Source organism: Aulostomus chinensis, chromosome 22 (genome assembly GCF_037954235.1).
Source record: "Aulostomus chinensis isolate RoL2024-O1b breed Wild chromosome 22, RoL_Achi_v1.0, whole genome shotgun sequence".
Classification (NCBI taxonomy): domain Eukaryota; kingdom Metazoa; phylum Chordata; class Actinopteri; order Syngnathiformes; family Aulostomidae; genus Aulostomus; species Aulostomus chinensis.
Window position 1 is genome coordinate 10,086,726 of NC_141341.1, and position 16,256 is coordinate 10,102,981.

Genomic DNA, 16,256 nt, shown 5'->3' on the forward strand with positions numbered 1-16,256 from the left:
CAGCAACTGCTGGAAACAGGCAGTTTGTGTGCATAGTCCCATTTTTCCGACGCAAGGGGGCGCCACTAGTCTGAACCCTACCTAGCTATCCTGGATAGGACGGGTAGAAAAGAAAAAAAACTACCTGCTTGCTAGCCACGGAGCTTTGAAAATCGAGCGAGAGACAAGATTAAAAAAAAGAAAAAACCTGGATCGCCACCACGGATTTCTTGTGGGACAAGCGTACAGGCCTCGCTGCTAAAACGGTAAACGTCACACAGGACCTGTTTTATGCAGCTGTATGTGGTACAGTCCTACGAAAAGGTTAGCACAACAGCTAACGCAAGTAGCTGCCGAGCTGATGAACGAAGCTAAGATGGCGGTCAAATTATTTACATTAGCTAATGTTGTTAGCTAGATTTTGCTAACTTGCGGAACGTTAATCGATGGTACAGTTAGCTGGCTGGTTCGAATACAACATAAAAGTTTGTACTACTAACATGCTGGTTATTGGAAATGTGGTCGTTTTGAGTTAAAATCGAATGCCTTTTCGTGTCCGACAAGGAACGACGTTAACGGCAATATTATTAATGCATTGTCTGAACGTTAAAATGCATGGTTGGAAGTAATTTCAGTTATGACTAGCCACCTGGCGACCTGTGTTTGTTGTGCACAGTTGCTTTGAAGCACCGGTATGTCAACTAATGGGTCGTTTGAATTGATTTAGATCATGTGTCTACGCCTCCCTGCAGCTTATCACTCCTCTCTTTACTCACGCCTAGGCACACTTTAATAGTTGTCTGTGCAACTTTTTTGATTAACTGACTGCAAAACAAGTTGTATGTCAATGCAAACGTTGCTTGAGTACATGTTGACCTGTTTTCTGATGTGTTTGGATGCATTTAAATGACCATTAGCCTCCCCACACCCTTTTTGCTGCTAACAGTGATCTAGTGAGTGGAATTTAACGTCATTTTTTGTTTAATTCAAAGTGCCACATGTCTCTTTCTTAAATCAACAAATGCAATGAATTTGTTTTCATTCAACTGAATTTTATTCACTCCATCAAATAACCTTTAGCTTTGTGGTACTAGACACACCTTGACACTTGGCAAGAAAAACAATGTCAACAGGAGTCCTGCAAGAGGTTTTTATGTTTCACTGCATTTTCTCCCTGTGGCTTTTAAATAAACATAGATGCCAAATTGCATAGTTGCTCTCTTTTTATTATTCTAAACAATTATTTTTGATTCCCTCCTCAATCCCGACCAGATGCCTCACACGAGACGATATTCGTCTTCGGAGAGAGACAGTCGAAGCAGCTACCATGACCGTTACAGAGACAGAGGTCGTCGACACCGGCACAGAAGGTCACCTTCCTACTCCTCCAGCAGTGATAGAGACAGAGATCGGGACAGAAGAGGACGGGGACACAGACAACAACAGGATGGAAGTTATGTGCGCTCAAGAAGGTATGTTTGTACGTGTGTGCATGGTGGGGTTTATTTGTATCTAATATGCTCGTACAAGTACATGTGTTTCAGTATTCTGAAGCTCTTTATCAATGACTCTGCCTTAGTGGAGAAAGTGCGTACTGTCGTTGCATCTTATTGTGTATTTGTGCAGTTTGGGTTGAGTGAAGAGGTAAAGTCAAAGAAGACATTGGAATCTTGAGGGTTTTTTGATTCAGTTGTGAGTCTTGATTGAATTCAGAATCAAACTTTGATTCAGACATGTTCTCCACTGACTCCAGTAGATAGAGGGTGCTGTAGTGTGGGTTTTTTACTCTGGTGCACCCTGTTCACAATAACTCATTCATGCCTGTAGTCCACTGAATTGTGCTAATATAACTAACACAACTCACAGCTCTTTGCTAACTGCTGATGTTGCTCACGATGATGTTGATCCTTTGTCTTTCTTTGAGACGACATCGCAGTACCAACTCCAGCATCTTCCGTGTGACAGTTCACGAAGTGATCTCAAAATACTTAATCATGTAAATCTAAATATTAAGCTGTCAAACCCAAAACCTTTCCCTTTTTTTGAAGTCAGACTAAGAGATAGATAATGCACATTAGGTGGGCTGCAGGGTGATGTTGTTGGAGGGTTCTGTTCTTCTTTGTTTTGTTTTTTTGTAGTCCAACATAACATTATGCCCTCTCATTCAGTCGTAGCTTTGACAATCGCTCAACGGAGCACCGGCCATTTGACAGAAGATTCTGCGAGGGATACAGACACTTGGCTCCGAGCAGAGATGGAGAACGCGATCATGACAGAGAAAGGGAGCCGCACGGAGCAGCTGAAAATTACTATCAACGCGACTTCTCCCCAAGCATGTACGACTACCGGCGCGGCCGCGAAAGGGAACGTGACCGGGATGAGTCATACCGACGAAAAGGCAGCAGGCGTAAGCACAAACGAAGGCGGCGTAGAACCAGGTCCTATAGCGCATCCTCCTCGGTGAGTACAGCCAGACCTGAGATTGTGTTCTGCTCTCCTCATCCTGTCTCTGTCCATCTCTATCTCCTCCACTTGGCTCTTCCTGTCTCTTGCTTTCTCTAACCATTTCCTCTTCACAGCTCCTGGATTTGGTAAGTAGTGCAATCTTTATGATTTTTTTTTTTTTTTTGTTCTGTCTTAAGGATTTTGTTTTATTCAGGGTTTTTTTTTTATTTAAGTGGGTTTTGCTTAAATTGACATTCATTTGGGAGAGCATTTTCATTTTTACACAAACAATTGTTGTCGATTTTTGATTAATTCGTTCTTGCTGCTCTTGAAATACACCCTCACTCCCACTTTCTTATTGTTTCCCTTTGGAAATGAAATAATACCCGCTCACATTCGACTCTTTGGATTTCCCATTATCAAGTTATATTTATTGTGACTGCAATTTATACTGACAGTTGGAAGTAGTCGTTGGGCAGCTAATTGTAGTGCAGATAGGTTGAAAAGTGAAAATGTTCTGCCAAACACCATGCAAAATTGAGAATAAATGGATTTAAGAGTTTTGTTTGGTGATATTGGCAATTAACGTGTTAGATTAATTAAAATGCAGCTTGTTTCTCCACACAAATGTAGTGGGGAGTGTAGAGTTCAGCGAGCAGGTGGTAAATATTCCCTGCTTTACATATGGTCCTATCATTTTATTTTCCATCTTTTTTTTTTTTTAATCTGAAAAGTCAACCTGATAAGCTTTGAATTAGTTGTATGACTGTCTTGAATGGATTTTGCGTTGATGAATGGATATGCCGGTTGCTTCCTTGTTTGTAAGCAGCTGTGGTTTAAAGGTAGAGGGGGGAGAGGAGCAGAGGACAACATGTGATCTTTGACTTGTTCCCTTGCACTATATCCCTATCGTTATATATTTCCTTCACGTGGTGTCATGCGTGAATCGCCCCATGACCACCAAACCCACCAACAACCACAACTACCACCAACACCACCCTCCTCCTCCCTCCTCGTCTACCTGTGCCGCCTGGCGCCATGGCTGCGGCTGCCCCTGAAAACCCCCTGTTCCCTTTGGTTGTGTCGTGACCTGCTGATGGCGGTTTGGGTGTGAAAACAGCGGAGCAACAGCCGGACGCGGGCACTGAGTGTGAGGGACGACGAGGAAGGGCACCTGATCTGTCGGAGTGGGGACGTCCTGCAAGAGAGATGTACTCACTGCCACTACTCTATCGTAACCCTTCTCCATATGAGTATGAAAGCATAGAGCATTTAAATGACAAGGGAGTGCCTGATGATGATGATCATGATGATGATGATGATGATGATGATGATGCCTGCTAGAATGCTCTTCGCTCTAGCTGAAATAGCAGGGTGGATTGCAAGAATGCTGAAAATTTTGAGAGGGACTTTAGTTACTTTCTGCTTTTCGTTCTAGGATTTTAAGTTGTGGAGCATTTTCTCAGGTTATTTGACTTTTCCAAACCTAGAATCTCACTTGAAGCTGTTTGGTTTTGTTGTGTTTTAGTCTAAAAATCAGCTGCAGTTGGAAATCTGTAATACAAGCTAGATATTTCCCACGATGAGCGTCACATGTGTTTCCTTATCACCTATTTAGTCTGTCTTCGTTAAGACTAATACAACCAGCACACATTGGCTACATAGACACAATGCGTATACATGTAACTTTTTTGTTTGTTGTTCAGTAGAAAATTATTTTTTTCCAGTATCTCCAGTTTTTTGGGGATATGCCCACATTTTCGATGGCTGCAAATTGGTCATCAACTGAAGGGAGCGCTTTATATCTGCCCCCTTATTCTCTTCACATGTATGACAGCAATATGCTTTCAATTATCGTAGATGATCTGAAAGTATTTCCAGCCTGCCAGATTGAATAGGCAGCCATTTGAAAAGGAGATGGGCGCTGGCGTTGATACGCCGATCTACACTTTTGCAGTATGTGTTCGTGCTGGAGTCCACATGTCTAATTCTCCTGTTCTCTCTCCCCCCCGCTGTCTCTCTCTTTTCTTTTTTCTCTCTGTGTTGTGTTTCAGACGAGATTGTCAGCACATTGGGGGAAGGCACCTTCGGGAGGGTGATGCAGTGTGTCGACCATCGCAGGTGTGTGTCAGTGAAGATGTAAAACAACAGCTGTCAGGCTCTGGGGTCCTATTTCGAAGACCCCATGCTGGGAATAACCACTTACTCTGATTTATGTGTGGGGAGCAGAGAATGCATGGTCAGGGATATTTGCTCTGAAAGCAAGGCTGTGTGTTGAAGATGTAAAGTGTATGAGCACTGCTTGGAAGGACACAGATTCACTTCTGTTAACTAACTGAAGTGTTATTAAAGAAGGTGCTTACTCCAAAAAAAAGCTTTCCTCATTTTCCCCCAAGTTTTACTGATAGTGATATCAGAAAATTGCAAACATAATAAATATATATATTTTATTAGATGTAAAGTTAATTCATGTCACTGTGGTGCTCGGTGTCGGAGTCGGGGCTTTCTCTGGAGGATGTTTGCACGTGAAACGCGTTGACTCTGTTTGGCTGAACCTTTTTGTCCCGTTGCTTTCAACAGGGGAGGAGCTCACGTCGCTCTTAAGATAATCAAGAATGTGGAGAAGTACAAGGAAGCGGCTCGCCTCGAGATCAACGTACTAGAGAAGATCAACGAGAAGGATCCTGATAACAAATTGTGAGTTGCGGCAAAATGCCTGTGACTTTTCTGGTATTCAAGGAGAAATAAGAAACGCAAGTTGTCCGGTTTGAATCAGAGCAACTGTCCAGATTTTGACATGTTAGAAGGTTGAGTCAGAAACCAGCCTTCACCTGGATGCTGCTAGTTGTCCACTTAAATTATTCAATGCTAACTGGTCATTGTAACAGTGACAAACACCTTGTTAGAAGGTTGCGTGTCTAAGAACGTATTGTATGTCAGTGACTACGAAGCTGTTTGCTCAAGCTGTTTCTCATCATCAAACCTCCCGTATCCTGTGTGTCTTTCAGCTTGTGTGTACAGATGTACGACTGGTTCGACTACCACGGTCACATGTGCATCTCCTTTGAGCTGCTGGCTCTCAGCACCTTCGACTTCCTGAAGGAAAACAACTACCTTCCTTACTCTATTGGTCAGGTCAGGCACATGGCCTACCAGATCTGCCTCGCCGTAAAGTGTAAGTTCATTTTATCTCCTTTTTTTTTTTTTCTTTTCATTTCGCTACTTCAAAAACTTTAAAATAGTACCGTGTAAATACTGATAAATCATAAAAGGAAGTGGCATGATAAAGCGCTCCAGATGTGGTTGTTGTATCTTTTAGCGTAGTGTTTCAGTTGCCTGTGTGTAGTTTGGCTGGAACGGAATTAGTGGTTGACTACCTGACATCATATGAGCGAATTATAGATCATAAGATCACCCAGAGAACTGTGGCAATCGGTGTTTGATGTTAAAAAACTACCAGTTGCATTTTCTTCTTAAATTTCCCAAATATCAACACCTATCTATCTATTGTGTCGATATCTTTCTGGCTATTTAAATGTTGTAATTGCATTCTGATTCGATATTTCACCTCCATTTTTGCATGTATAGATGTGATCTGATCATGAAATGATGAAACGCGGGACCCCAGAGAAGCCGTTACACATGTTTGTCTTCCCCTCTGTAGTTCTCCATGACAATAAGCTGACACACACAGACCTAAAACCCGAGAACATCCTGTTCGTCAACTCAGACTTCACGATGTCCTACAACGTAGAGAAGGTAAGATGCAGTGATAACAGAAGGAATAATACAATCGCAGCCTTCCTTTACTCACAGACAGGATTTGTATAATAATTTGTTGAGGAATCAGAAATTGAAGATAAAACACTTGAGAACCATTTGTATTTCCTCTCTGGCAGAAGCGAGAGGAGCGGACGGTTAAGAGCACGGCAGTACGTGTGGTGGACTTCGGCAGCGCCACTTTTGACCACGAACATCACAGCACCATTGTGTCTACACGACATTACCGTGCCCCGGAGGTCATACTAGGTGAGGATGACTAAAGCCTTCAGGTAACAGAAACACTGAAGTCACTGTATTTGTGTAACATTGTAAGATGATTTAATATCCTAATACTTATGAGGGACATCAGGGTGGAGATCAGCCTGATCAGCTGTGCCAGCTCTGTTGTTATTGCTACTCGGCTTGTAAGTGCTTGTAGAAACAGGCTGAGTTCTACAAGTTGCAGCAAGTTCAGCATCCCCACCCTGATTCCTCTGAGCAGAACTGTAGCTTGCCTTCTTCTGGAGGAGATGAGGTGATACCATAGCTGAAGACTAATCGATGAATTAGCATAATGGTACATGTTACTGTCTTATTAATCAGATTTTGTTTGACATGGCTCTGTCAGTGAGTCATCTCAGTAAGCACCGCCACAGTTGTGGTGCTCTCTCACTGTCTGATGCTTTTTCCTTTTTCATCTGTGTTCATCACATGTTTGGTTCCTCAGAGCTGGGGTGGAGCCACCCGTGTGACGTGTGGAGCATCGGCTGTATCCTGTTTGAGTACTACCTGGGCTTCACCTTGTTCCAGGTACTGTGTCACGTGACTGCTGCCATCATTCAGGCTTTTACATGTGACTTTATGAAGATGAGGAGAATGACAGGATTTATGTTCACCACACATGGCCGAATCATTGATATCTGATATCGGAGTGGTTGGGAAGCGCAGGAATGCTCCATAGCTCTGCTCTGTCCCACTGGAGATGTTTAGCTAAAGACGGGTGAATAGAAGGGACAGTTTGGACCCAATTATTGCTATGAGACGACGAATAAACGAGCTGGTTACAAGTCCTCATGAATATCATCCTGCTATAGTTGTGCTTGCAGTTGTACAACTATACTCGTTTGATAACGTGGAGTGTTTTATGATTGCAAAGATGAAGCGTTAGGCTTTTGGATGAATGTTTATGTTTGCACAGCTCTCATGGCTGCATGCTGGGTGACTTGTGGCAAAAAAAAGGGTACCATTCTCATATTGCCTTTTTAGATTATCACGACAAAAACTATCATGAGATGCCACCGAAAGATTTGGAATCTTTATTCTGCATTTCTGTTGATAAATACGGGCCTGAATCGGATCGCTTTCAAAGAGTATCTTTCTCTGTTGCTTCTCTCATGCTGAGCTGTGTTTGTTTTAGTTCAACTGTTCCTCTTCCTCTCAGACTCATGACAACAGAGAGCATTTGGCCATGATGGAGAGGATCCTGGGTCCGGTGCCCTCGAGGATGATCCGTAAGACAAGGTGAGGACGCAGCTCGACATGATGATTGTAGGTAGACCGGTGTCCACTCATTTCTAACGAACGATCTCCTTCCCCTCTCAGGAAGCAGAAATATTTCTACCGTGGCCGTCTGGACTGGGACGAGAGCTCGTCAGCGGGCAAATACGTCAGAGAAAACTGTAAACCCTTGCGGGTGAGAGCGTGGATGGGAAGAGGGAATGGAATGCGTAGGCCCAAAAATAATGCCGTCATAGCGGCAGAACAATTCCGTCTCTTGTTTTGACACTGCAGCTCATTTCTTGACCTCCTGAATATATCCCTTCATCTGTTTGTCCGTTTCTCTTCCCCACCTACCAGAGATACTTGCTGTCGGAGGCAGAGGAACACCACCAGTTGTTTGACCTCATTGAAAGCATGTTGGAGTACGAGCCTACCAAGAGGCTGGCGCTGGCGGACTCCCTAAAGCACCCGTTCTTCGAGAGCGGAGGAATTGGTGAAGCAGCAGGCAGCAAGAACTGGGAGGGCAACCGGGACATCAGCCGGTGACACGAGCCCTTAAAGACTGATTGACACAGATCAAGTCTTTTATATGTGGAGCAGGTGAACTATTGCGATCAAGTGGGGCTTTGGATGTTTTCTGCCGTTCGTCATTGGAAGCATGAACACTTTATACCTTCTCGCCCCTCCACCCCGCCTCTCATGTGTCCACCTCTGCAGCCACAAGAGGCCCCTTTTTGCTGCAGAGACCAAAATAACCCACCAAGGCCCGAGAAGAGTTGAATGAGTCCTTTAAGGCTTTTGGTGGTCAAAGTCTCAAGAGGACAAAAACCTTAAAGGACGTTTTTGTGTACCCAAAGTAGCCCTCTATGCAGCTCTCGTCTTCCTTTTTGACCCTCCTCTCTCCCTTCCTTCCGTCCCTCAATTATTTTTATCAGCATGTGAATAAAATCACACTTTTTTTTTTTTTTTGGAGGAATTAAGCACTACATGAGTCGGTCATACAACGGTTCTGGACTAGAGGTGTTTAAGAAAGACAGTGAAGAGGAGATGGAGCTGTGAGTCCTCTGCCACAGATAAACACACGTCAGCAAATCATCAAATCTAATATCGTATTTTCTGGGAAACTATGATCGAAGAGAGCAAACTAAACAAGGGGGACACCTTTCCAAAAACAAACAATGCAAATCGCAAGTGTGTCAAATACTTGTTTACGTTTTACGCTAAAAGAGCACTTGCACTGTATTGTTTTTCTTATTTTTTTTTTCTATGTATAAAAAGATAATCCCATATATGGAGACTGTCGCCCTTCATATCTGGTCCTCATCAGATATTGATCGGCCTTTATTATTCGCCGATGAGATGTAGATGTACACTCCACACACACCGACGTCTGTAGACTGTCTCATTGATAGGAATGTTTGTTACAGTATGCAAAACTGAGTGTGCGTCTGTGTGAGAGGGTGTGTTTGTGTGTGCGTGTGTGGACGAGGGGACGGGGTCATGTTTATGTTTTCAGCCTAGTTCGTAGAACATTCTGCCATTTGTTTTTCTCCCAACATGAACTGCCTTTTTTTTTTTTTTTCCTTCCGTGTGTGATGTCACACCTTCATCGAGGTGAAGCACAGCTCCTGGTTGTGTCCCAACGAGCCACACACACACACGCCTGTCGACAGTATTTATTTATTTGTGTGGGTTGGGTTTTTTTTCTGGGTTTCAAATAGGTCATTTTTTTCCTACTACACCCTCCCCACCCCCCATCTGTACATGATTTTGTTGTTTTGGGTTTGTTTTTTTTGTATGAAATTAAAAGCGTATAAAACTGTATATATGTATGATTGTGTAGAATTAAAGTTAAGTCCTCCTTTCCAAAGGCTTACGGTGGTCAGTGTCACTGTCTGGAAGCTTAAAGGAGGCGTTCACTCTTTAACTGCATGGCTGCGCCCGAGTCTTAGCTCACGATCAACACGGCTGCACCTCTTACCGAAACAAGATGGTGTGTCACTCATTTTGAAAATGAATACAATAATTGTGATGTCACCAATTTAAATATATTATTTAAGCATTTATTTTTGCTACCGCCGCCCTGTCATTGGCCCGCTAAGCCGAGCAGCTTCCCTGCTGGACAGCGTGACGGGGACAGGAAGAGAATGAAGCTCTAACAGGTGTATCAGGTCCAGGTAAGCTTCCCCATCTGTTGGAAAGAAAAATGCAGGTTTACTGTTGACTGCGACCTCATTCCCTAATTCCATTCTTCCTTTGGTGGTTATTAATAGATGGATCTCTCAGCTTTGTGATTTACAGGGTTTTATTCTGGAGTGAAGCAGGGTACTCGGTTTACCACTGTTTATTTTGACCATGTGTCTAAGAAATACTACAAGTGAAAACCTCATTGTTTCTGAGTTAATTTGAGACAGCAGTGGAAGATCTGAATCATTGGTGTGAAAATCTCATGTATGCATGATTCTGTAGTACCTCAACTCACATGGAGGGAAGCTGTTAATGAAAACGGCAGTATAACCGCACGAGAACCCTGAATATTCTTCTTAAAATCGTCGTGAAAAACTCAGAAAGCACGTCCGGGGGTGGCTCGGGTGGTGGAGTGGCCGTCAAGTGATCAGAGGGTTACGGGTTCGATCCCTGGCTCCTCCAAAGTTCACATGGAAGTGTCCTTAAACAAGACATGAACCAGTAATCGCTCCTGATGCCTTCACCATTGGTGCAGGGATACATGTTGCCCCTCTCAGCTAATATGTATGTGACAGGGTGACGAGGTGTGTGTGTGTGTGTGTGTGTGTCAGAGGGCTTTATAAACCTCTGGAGGATCCTTGTTCAGTGAGCCTCTGAAGTCAGTGACAAACATATGAGTCGAGGGATTGCTGCTGTGCCGCTGCAGGCTCGAAATCAATGAATGACACAACTGAGTCATTCACGTCAGATACTCTCCTCCAGTCAATGAAGAAGCCTCCATCTGTATGAGGGGTCAAAGGTGAGCCTTCCATGATGCAAATAGGATACCTTCCTTTTTTCCCTCCACTCTGTCAGCCCCATCTGTTGAACCTCCTCTCTGATGCTGCGTCATCCAACCATCACAACACCTGTCACCTAAACCTAAACTCTTCTCTCTCAAGACCTTTTGACCTTTAGTATACGGCCCTCCCATTCACCCTCTCCCCCTGCTGTTAAACATGGCGCTAATTATGAGCAATTTTAGTAGTAAACAAGCGGCTGTTCGCCTGCTCATGTTCTTCTTTTCTGTTAATGAGATAAACGGCTCTCTCGTCGTCACCTAATCTTGTTTAAGAAGTGTAGAGGTCATCAGTCAGAGGCTGATAAGAGCAGACAGTGACAGAGCAGAGCTTTACAAGTGAAGTCTACACAGGAGTACTGGATGGGCTGCAACGCCACAAATGGATTCTGGACTTTGCAGCTTCGATAAATGACACCAACAGTGTTCTGGTCTACAGGAGGAACTACTTGCAAGTGTGTATTTGTGTCTTTGTTGCCCAGTAGTTTGTGTTAAGCTGCTCTTTCTTATGTTTGTGATGGCCTCTGGAAATAAGATCGCATGACATTTTCGCTCTGCATCTACAGGTTAACACTTAAGACCAATTTTGTCCTGAGCTCAGACACAACCGAGACATCAACAACCAGCTGGAATGGATTCCATCATGTCTCTGGGTGCCCCCTTGAAGCAATTCACCAGCAGCTGTATGTCTGGAAAAAAGACCTCCACCCGAAGGGGGTCCAAGACGAGCCAGTCCATCCGCAGAAACAGCTTCACGCGCAGGAAGAGCATCAGTAGGAGGAGAAGTCTTCCCTGCAGCAGCCAGAAAGTTCCAGACTCCTGGCTCCGAGTGTACCAGACTGAGCTGAAGAAAGAGAGGTGGAGTGGCTAAAAATAATTTGACATTTTTCACTGTAGGAGCACCAGACAGCCTGACGTAGGAGGGTGCTACTATGTTGCTGTGAATGAAGCTACTGCATTTGTTTCTAGTAACAGTTTAGGCATTGAGGAACTGTACAAGTCTGTCTGGGTGTCCAGCTGAGACACCTGCTAGGACAGTCTCATCTTAATGAGGTCTCTGCTCACATGACTAAGCTGCTTGTCCATGTGCTTCGCCTCATGCTGCTTTGTGCTGTTTGCTAAAAAGGAAACGACAGCAGGCCATCCTAGCCAAGAAGAACGCAGAGAGATCCGTCAGAAAAACTCACTTCAGGAGCCACCACTGCCTTCCACGGGTATGAGAACACCAAATACTACATACGGCTTGTTTTTTTCATGGTGGGCGCACACATCCAATATTCTTTTATTTGCTCTTATTTGACAGACCACCACTGCCAGGAAACCGGCAGCAGTAAAGGATGAATCTTTCTTCGGAGCGTTCCAAGGCCTCAGTCTGGACGGACTTACTGGAGGCACGAGTGGGTCTTCTGTCACTGCTTCTGCTGCTGGCGGAGATCAGTGCAAAGTAATGTGAGCCGTTCAAGGACAGTCAGGACTGTTCACGTGATCTCGGGGGTTGAGGATCTCTCAGCAAGGAGACTTTACCAGCGAGACATGCAGGATAAAGGACTCGTGGAAGAAGAGGGTGATTGGAGTTGGTTTGACAACCAAGAAAAGTTGGAATTGTAAACGTTTGTTGTACTGTCTTTATTTATTTTAGAAAGGTTTCCATTTTTGCAGTTTCTGTAATTGAACTGTCTTTGTGGAAAACAAAAATAGACACTGACATCTGCTGTAGAACATTCTGCCAACTGTCTGCCTGTACAGACACAGACAGCATAGACGTTATAGCCACTAGATCAGACAGCACTATCGGCCCATCCTGGCCTTAACAGATATCGGCGTATATCTCGGCTCTTGTATTAAACTTTCTAAAATGTGAGATCGTTTTAAGACTAGTAACTGTGTAATTACAATATGCTCTGGTATTAAAATGCGGCAACCATGTACATGAGAATGAATAAATGAACTCAAATGAACCGTTTTTCATCAATATTTACACAAATGCTACTTCAAAGTACATTTTACTGACAGCTTTTCTTAATATGTAAAGAATATCAGTTAACAGATGGTAATTTTACTCCCCAAGTATCAGGATCCACCCTCAAAATCCAGGTCACGGGCCCTACATGGCATATCGACTTGTGTTTATCTACAAATTCTTCTCAGCAAAGTTTAGACACCACAGTAATATTGGCTTGTTTAAGACAAAAGTTTTATTTTGTATTTTAAAAAATAAAGAACAAAAATCAACGGCCACCACATTTCGACATTAACCTAAGAGGAAGATGCATCACTTTTGTCTCTCAAACACGAGCCGGGTGCAACCTCAGGGTCGGGATCATGAGGATGCGCATTAGAAAACAGAGTACAAAACTACGTTTGTCCAACTGTGATGACGACTATGCTGCTGACGGCGGACGACAGGGTGGGGATACACAGATCTGGGTGTGTTGAAAACACTGGTTTTAATTTAGTGAAGTCCATATTTCCAGCATCACTCTCTCTGTTCCATCTTTACTTTTGGGGGTTTGAGGAAGGACCGGTTCTTCTTCTCCTTACTCTTGCCTTTAGCCTGGAAGTTCCTCCAACTGTCCACACGGCCGTCCCTGGTTTCCTGAGGACAGACATGTTGAAAAGGACTCGTTTCACCAAGAACCCAAACGAAGCGAATGTGTTTTGATGTTTATTATCAGTAACATAATAAAAATATGCTGCACCTCAAAGTTTTTCTGCCATTCTCTCTCCCGCTTTGCTTTCTCTGCTGCCTCAATTTCCTCCTCTCTTGCCCTTTTCCTGAGGAAAGAATGAATAAAATCAAGAGACCCTGAATAAAATAACTGTTTCAAAAACGATACCCCAGAAGGATTTCTATCCTTCCTGGTCATAAGTGGGCCTTGTAGTTTTTTGTTGATAAAATGGTTTTGCTTTCCATAGCTGAATTTCAGCAAAAAAAACAAACGACGACATCAACAAAAAAACAAAGCAATGTAAAAGTTCTGTTGACTTTAGGTCGAGGGAACCCATGCCGATGCTAACTGCTAGCTTAGCCTGTAGAATAACATGCTCTACATGTCATCTACCTTTCATGCATCTCCTTTGCTTCCCTTTCCTTCCTCTTGATTGCGAGTTCTGCAAACAGCTTCATGGTCTGCTTGTACACGGCTTGCTTGAACTGGAAAACAGGTTGAACATTGATTGTGCAGCTGTTCCAGGTCTGCTTCATCACCGCTAACATTGGGCTCAAATCCAGAAACTGAAAATGTGAATTTAAAATGGAAACGTCAGGCAACATCCCACTTGGACTTACCACTTCGGGATCGTCCTCCTCCACATCCTGTGGTTTCCCGTCCTTCTTCAACTGTTTCCTCTTTTCTTTTATCTGTTACAACCACAGGAAATCAAACGTTAGGGAGCGAGCGCGGATGCATATATTGTTGGCTGAGGTGAGGGGAGATGGCGGCCGCTCACCATATGCTCCACGTATTCCTTTCCTGCTTGAATCACATCTAAAGCTCTCTTCTTCTGTTCCGGGTCCAGTAGGAGTTTGTACGCCTTGTCCACAGCTAGAACAGGAAACATTTTACTCACGGCGTTAGCTCGAAGGAGACGCCCAGACACACGATTATGCCTGCATGTGACTGGAGCACCACAATGGAATGTAACATTTCTACCTTCGAAGGCTTTCTGTGCTCTGTCTGCATCGTCTTGATTTTTGTCAGGATGGACCAAAATGGACAACTGCACAGTGAAAGACAGGCGAGATTCCGAATTAGAAAACAACAAAACATCCTGATGCTGTTGCTGCATGACAGATATCAGTAAAGAATGTCTCTTCAAAATAAAACAAAACGTTTAAAGCCGTATTTCCCCTCTCAGAAAAGTGTCATTTGCCTTTCAGTCACTACTCACTCACGACCGAGTGCCTCACGAAGATGTTTGCCTCACTGCATGACGTCTTGGTTACTCCAGAATTCAGAAACCATCGGCTTCATAGTTTAACTTGAAGCTAATGGAGACCGACTGCTAACAGCAGCAAAAAACTGTACGCTTACAAAACTGCACAGAACGACAAGCCCGAGAGTTTCAGAGTGGACGCTTTGCTATTGTTAGTAAACTTTTTTTTTTGTTCCCTTAAATTCCCCAAGGAAATTTCAAATGGCACATAATGAGGGAAGCCGCTCTTTGACACATGCAAGACGTTTTGCTTACCGCGCGAAATCTTTTCTTTAGTTCATCATCTGTTGCGTCTGGGTCAATTTGCAGCACCTGAAACAATGGGGTGAACATTTTTAATGGTGTCTCTCCCCCCCCCCCCCCTAAATAAGAGCCTTTTTAAAATCAAAATGATCATTTTAGTTGTGCGATTTCTCTTATTTATCTACTAATAACTGTGTCATATCCAGTATCTGTGCAGCACCATCTTTGCTCATTTTAATCAAATTTGGTTTCATTGCGCCCTAGTTATCATTTCTTATGCTGTCAATCCAAGCCCAAACACTGAGAATTCCCTATGTACTGTAAACAGAACTGATTCATTTCTCAGAACGACATCAATTTAGTTGAGCTCAATTTTAACTGCTGCTCAGAAGCTAAATAGCAGCTTGATTTGTACCCATTTTATACATTTAAATGAAGACATTTTAACACTGTTTGGGGCTCTTAAATTTTGGGCATATATAATGTGAAATACTACTCAGTAAATCGTCTAAGCGGTTGACCAAATACTTGATGGATGCGCAGTGTTTACCTCAAAGGGGTTGAGATTAAAGTAGGAGGAGCCAGGCCTGAGCAGCCGGTCGATCTGTTGCTTGGAGGTTAACACAGAATCTCTCTTCTCGATCTGCTTCACCTGTCAATAATACAAATAAATAAATATCAAATTACAAGTCACTTCGGTCAAACACCCGGCATTTGGGTTCATCAAGAGAATACAAACTGCATTTTTAAATACAGTCGATATTCAGAGGTTGAATGAAATACGATGAAGCACAATGTTGCTCTACAGCTTCCCTGGAGCTTCAAATGTTCACATGTACAACAAGCATTGGTCTTTCAAAGGAGGCTGATACGTCCCTCCGATCAATGACTGATGTGATTCAGTGTTGGTGCATAGGACTTGCGGTGGTTCATAGGAGGAAAATAAAAGCCATGGCGACAGTTGGCATAAAGAATGTCCACAAAACATGCCAGTAAACGTTAGCTTCCACTGGTAAACTGATGCTAACATCTCTGCGGGGCCTCCCGGGGGGCAACTCACGCACCGGTGTAGACCCAAACCCAGCCGAGGTACACCCAGCGAAACATGGGTGAAGATACTCAATTGCACCTGGGTTTCCTCATACCTCCGTGTAAAAGTTTTGAAATAATTCATCCGACACAGTCTGAGTGGAAGGCTCTCCTCCGGTGGCCGCCATCTTGCCCTGCTTTACGTATGACGAATTAGCGTCACGTGACCACAAGTGACTATATTTAATCGTTTGCTAGAAAAAAGTGTCATTAGAGTGTAAGGCGGTCAGAAATTGTTTTCAATAATATACAGGAAATAGGTAAACTACTCAACAAT

General features: G+C 43.5%; 3 protein-coding genes across 4 annotated transcripts; 2 read left to right on the forward strand and 1 right to left on the reverse strand.

Annotated features, from left to right (window-relative positions):
- The first annotated feature begins 86 nt into the window (after positions 1–86).
- Positions 87–9,560, forward strand: clk2a (CDC-like kinase 2a). The gene is made up of 13 exons (XM_086193799.1): positions 87–245; positions 1,252–1,451; positions 2,148–2,439; positions 3,545–3,635; positions 4,479–4,545; positions 5,005–5,121; positions 5,433–5,599; positions 6,089–6,183; positions 6,324–6,453; positions 6,914–6,996; positions 7,628–7,707; positions 7,789–7,879; positions 8,044–9,560. The coding sequence occupies exons 2-13, from the start codon at positions 1,252–1,254 to the stop codon at positions 8,230–8,232; spliced, it is 1,602 nt and encodes a 533-aa protein (XP_086049925.1). The 5' UTR covers positions 87–245; the 3' UTR covers positions 8,233–9,560.
- An 82-nt stretch (positions 9,561–9,642) lies between these two features.
- LOC147240711 (uncharacterized) lies at positions 9,643–13,338 on the forward strand. Of its 2 annotated transcripts, none has more exons than XM_086193802.1 (4): positions 9,643–9,863; positions 11,278–11,569; positions 11,838–11,925; positions 12,015–13,338. In XM_086193802.1, exons 2-4 carry the CDS (start codon positions 11,343–11,345, stop codon positions 12,162–12,164), a joined length of 465 nt encoding a protein of 154 aa, XP_086049928.1. In that variant the 5' UTR covers positions 9,643–9,863; positions 11,278–11,342; the 3' UTR covers positions 12,165–13,338. The 2 variants fall into 2 exon arrangements, with proteins under 2 accessions (XP_086049928.1, XP_086049927.1); XM_086193801.1 differs by lacking the exon at positions 9,643–9,863 and adding an exon at positions 11,006–11,166 and having other exon boundaries at positions 12,015–13,335.
- Positions 12,884–16,184, reverse strand: dnajc8 (DnaJ (Hsp40) homolog, subfamily C, member 8). Its single transcript, XM_086193800.1, has 9 exons — positions 16,036–16,184; positions 15,441–15,542; positions 14,903–14,959; positions 14,365–14,431; positions 14,162–14,256; positions 14,001–14,072; positions 13,774–13,865; positions 13,411–13,486; positions 12,884–13,307 (listed from the first exon to the last, which is right to left on the reverse strand). The coding sequence occupies exons 1-9, from the start codon at positions 16,105–16,107 to the stop codon at positions 13,188–13,190; spliced, it is 753 nt and encodes a 250-aa protein (XP_086049926.1). The 5' UTR covers positions 16,108–16,184; the 3' UTR covers positions 12,884–13,187.
- Positions 16,185–16,256: the final 72 nt, after the last annotated feature.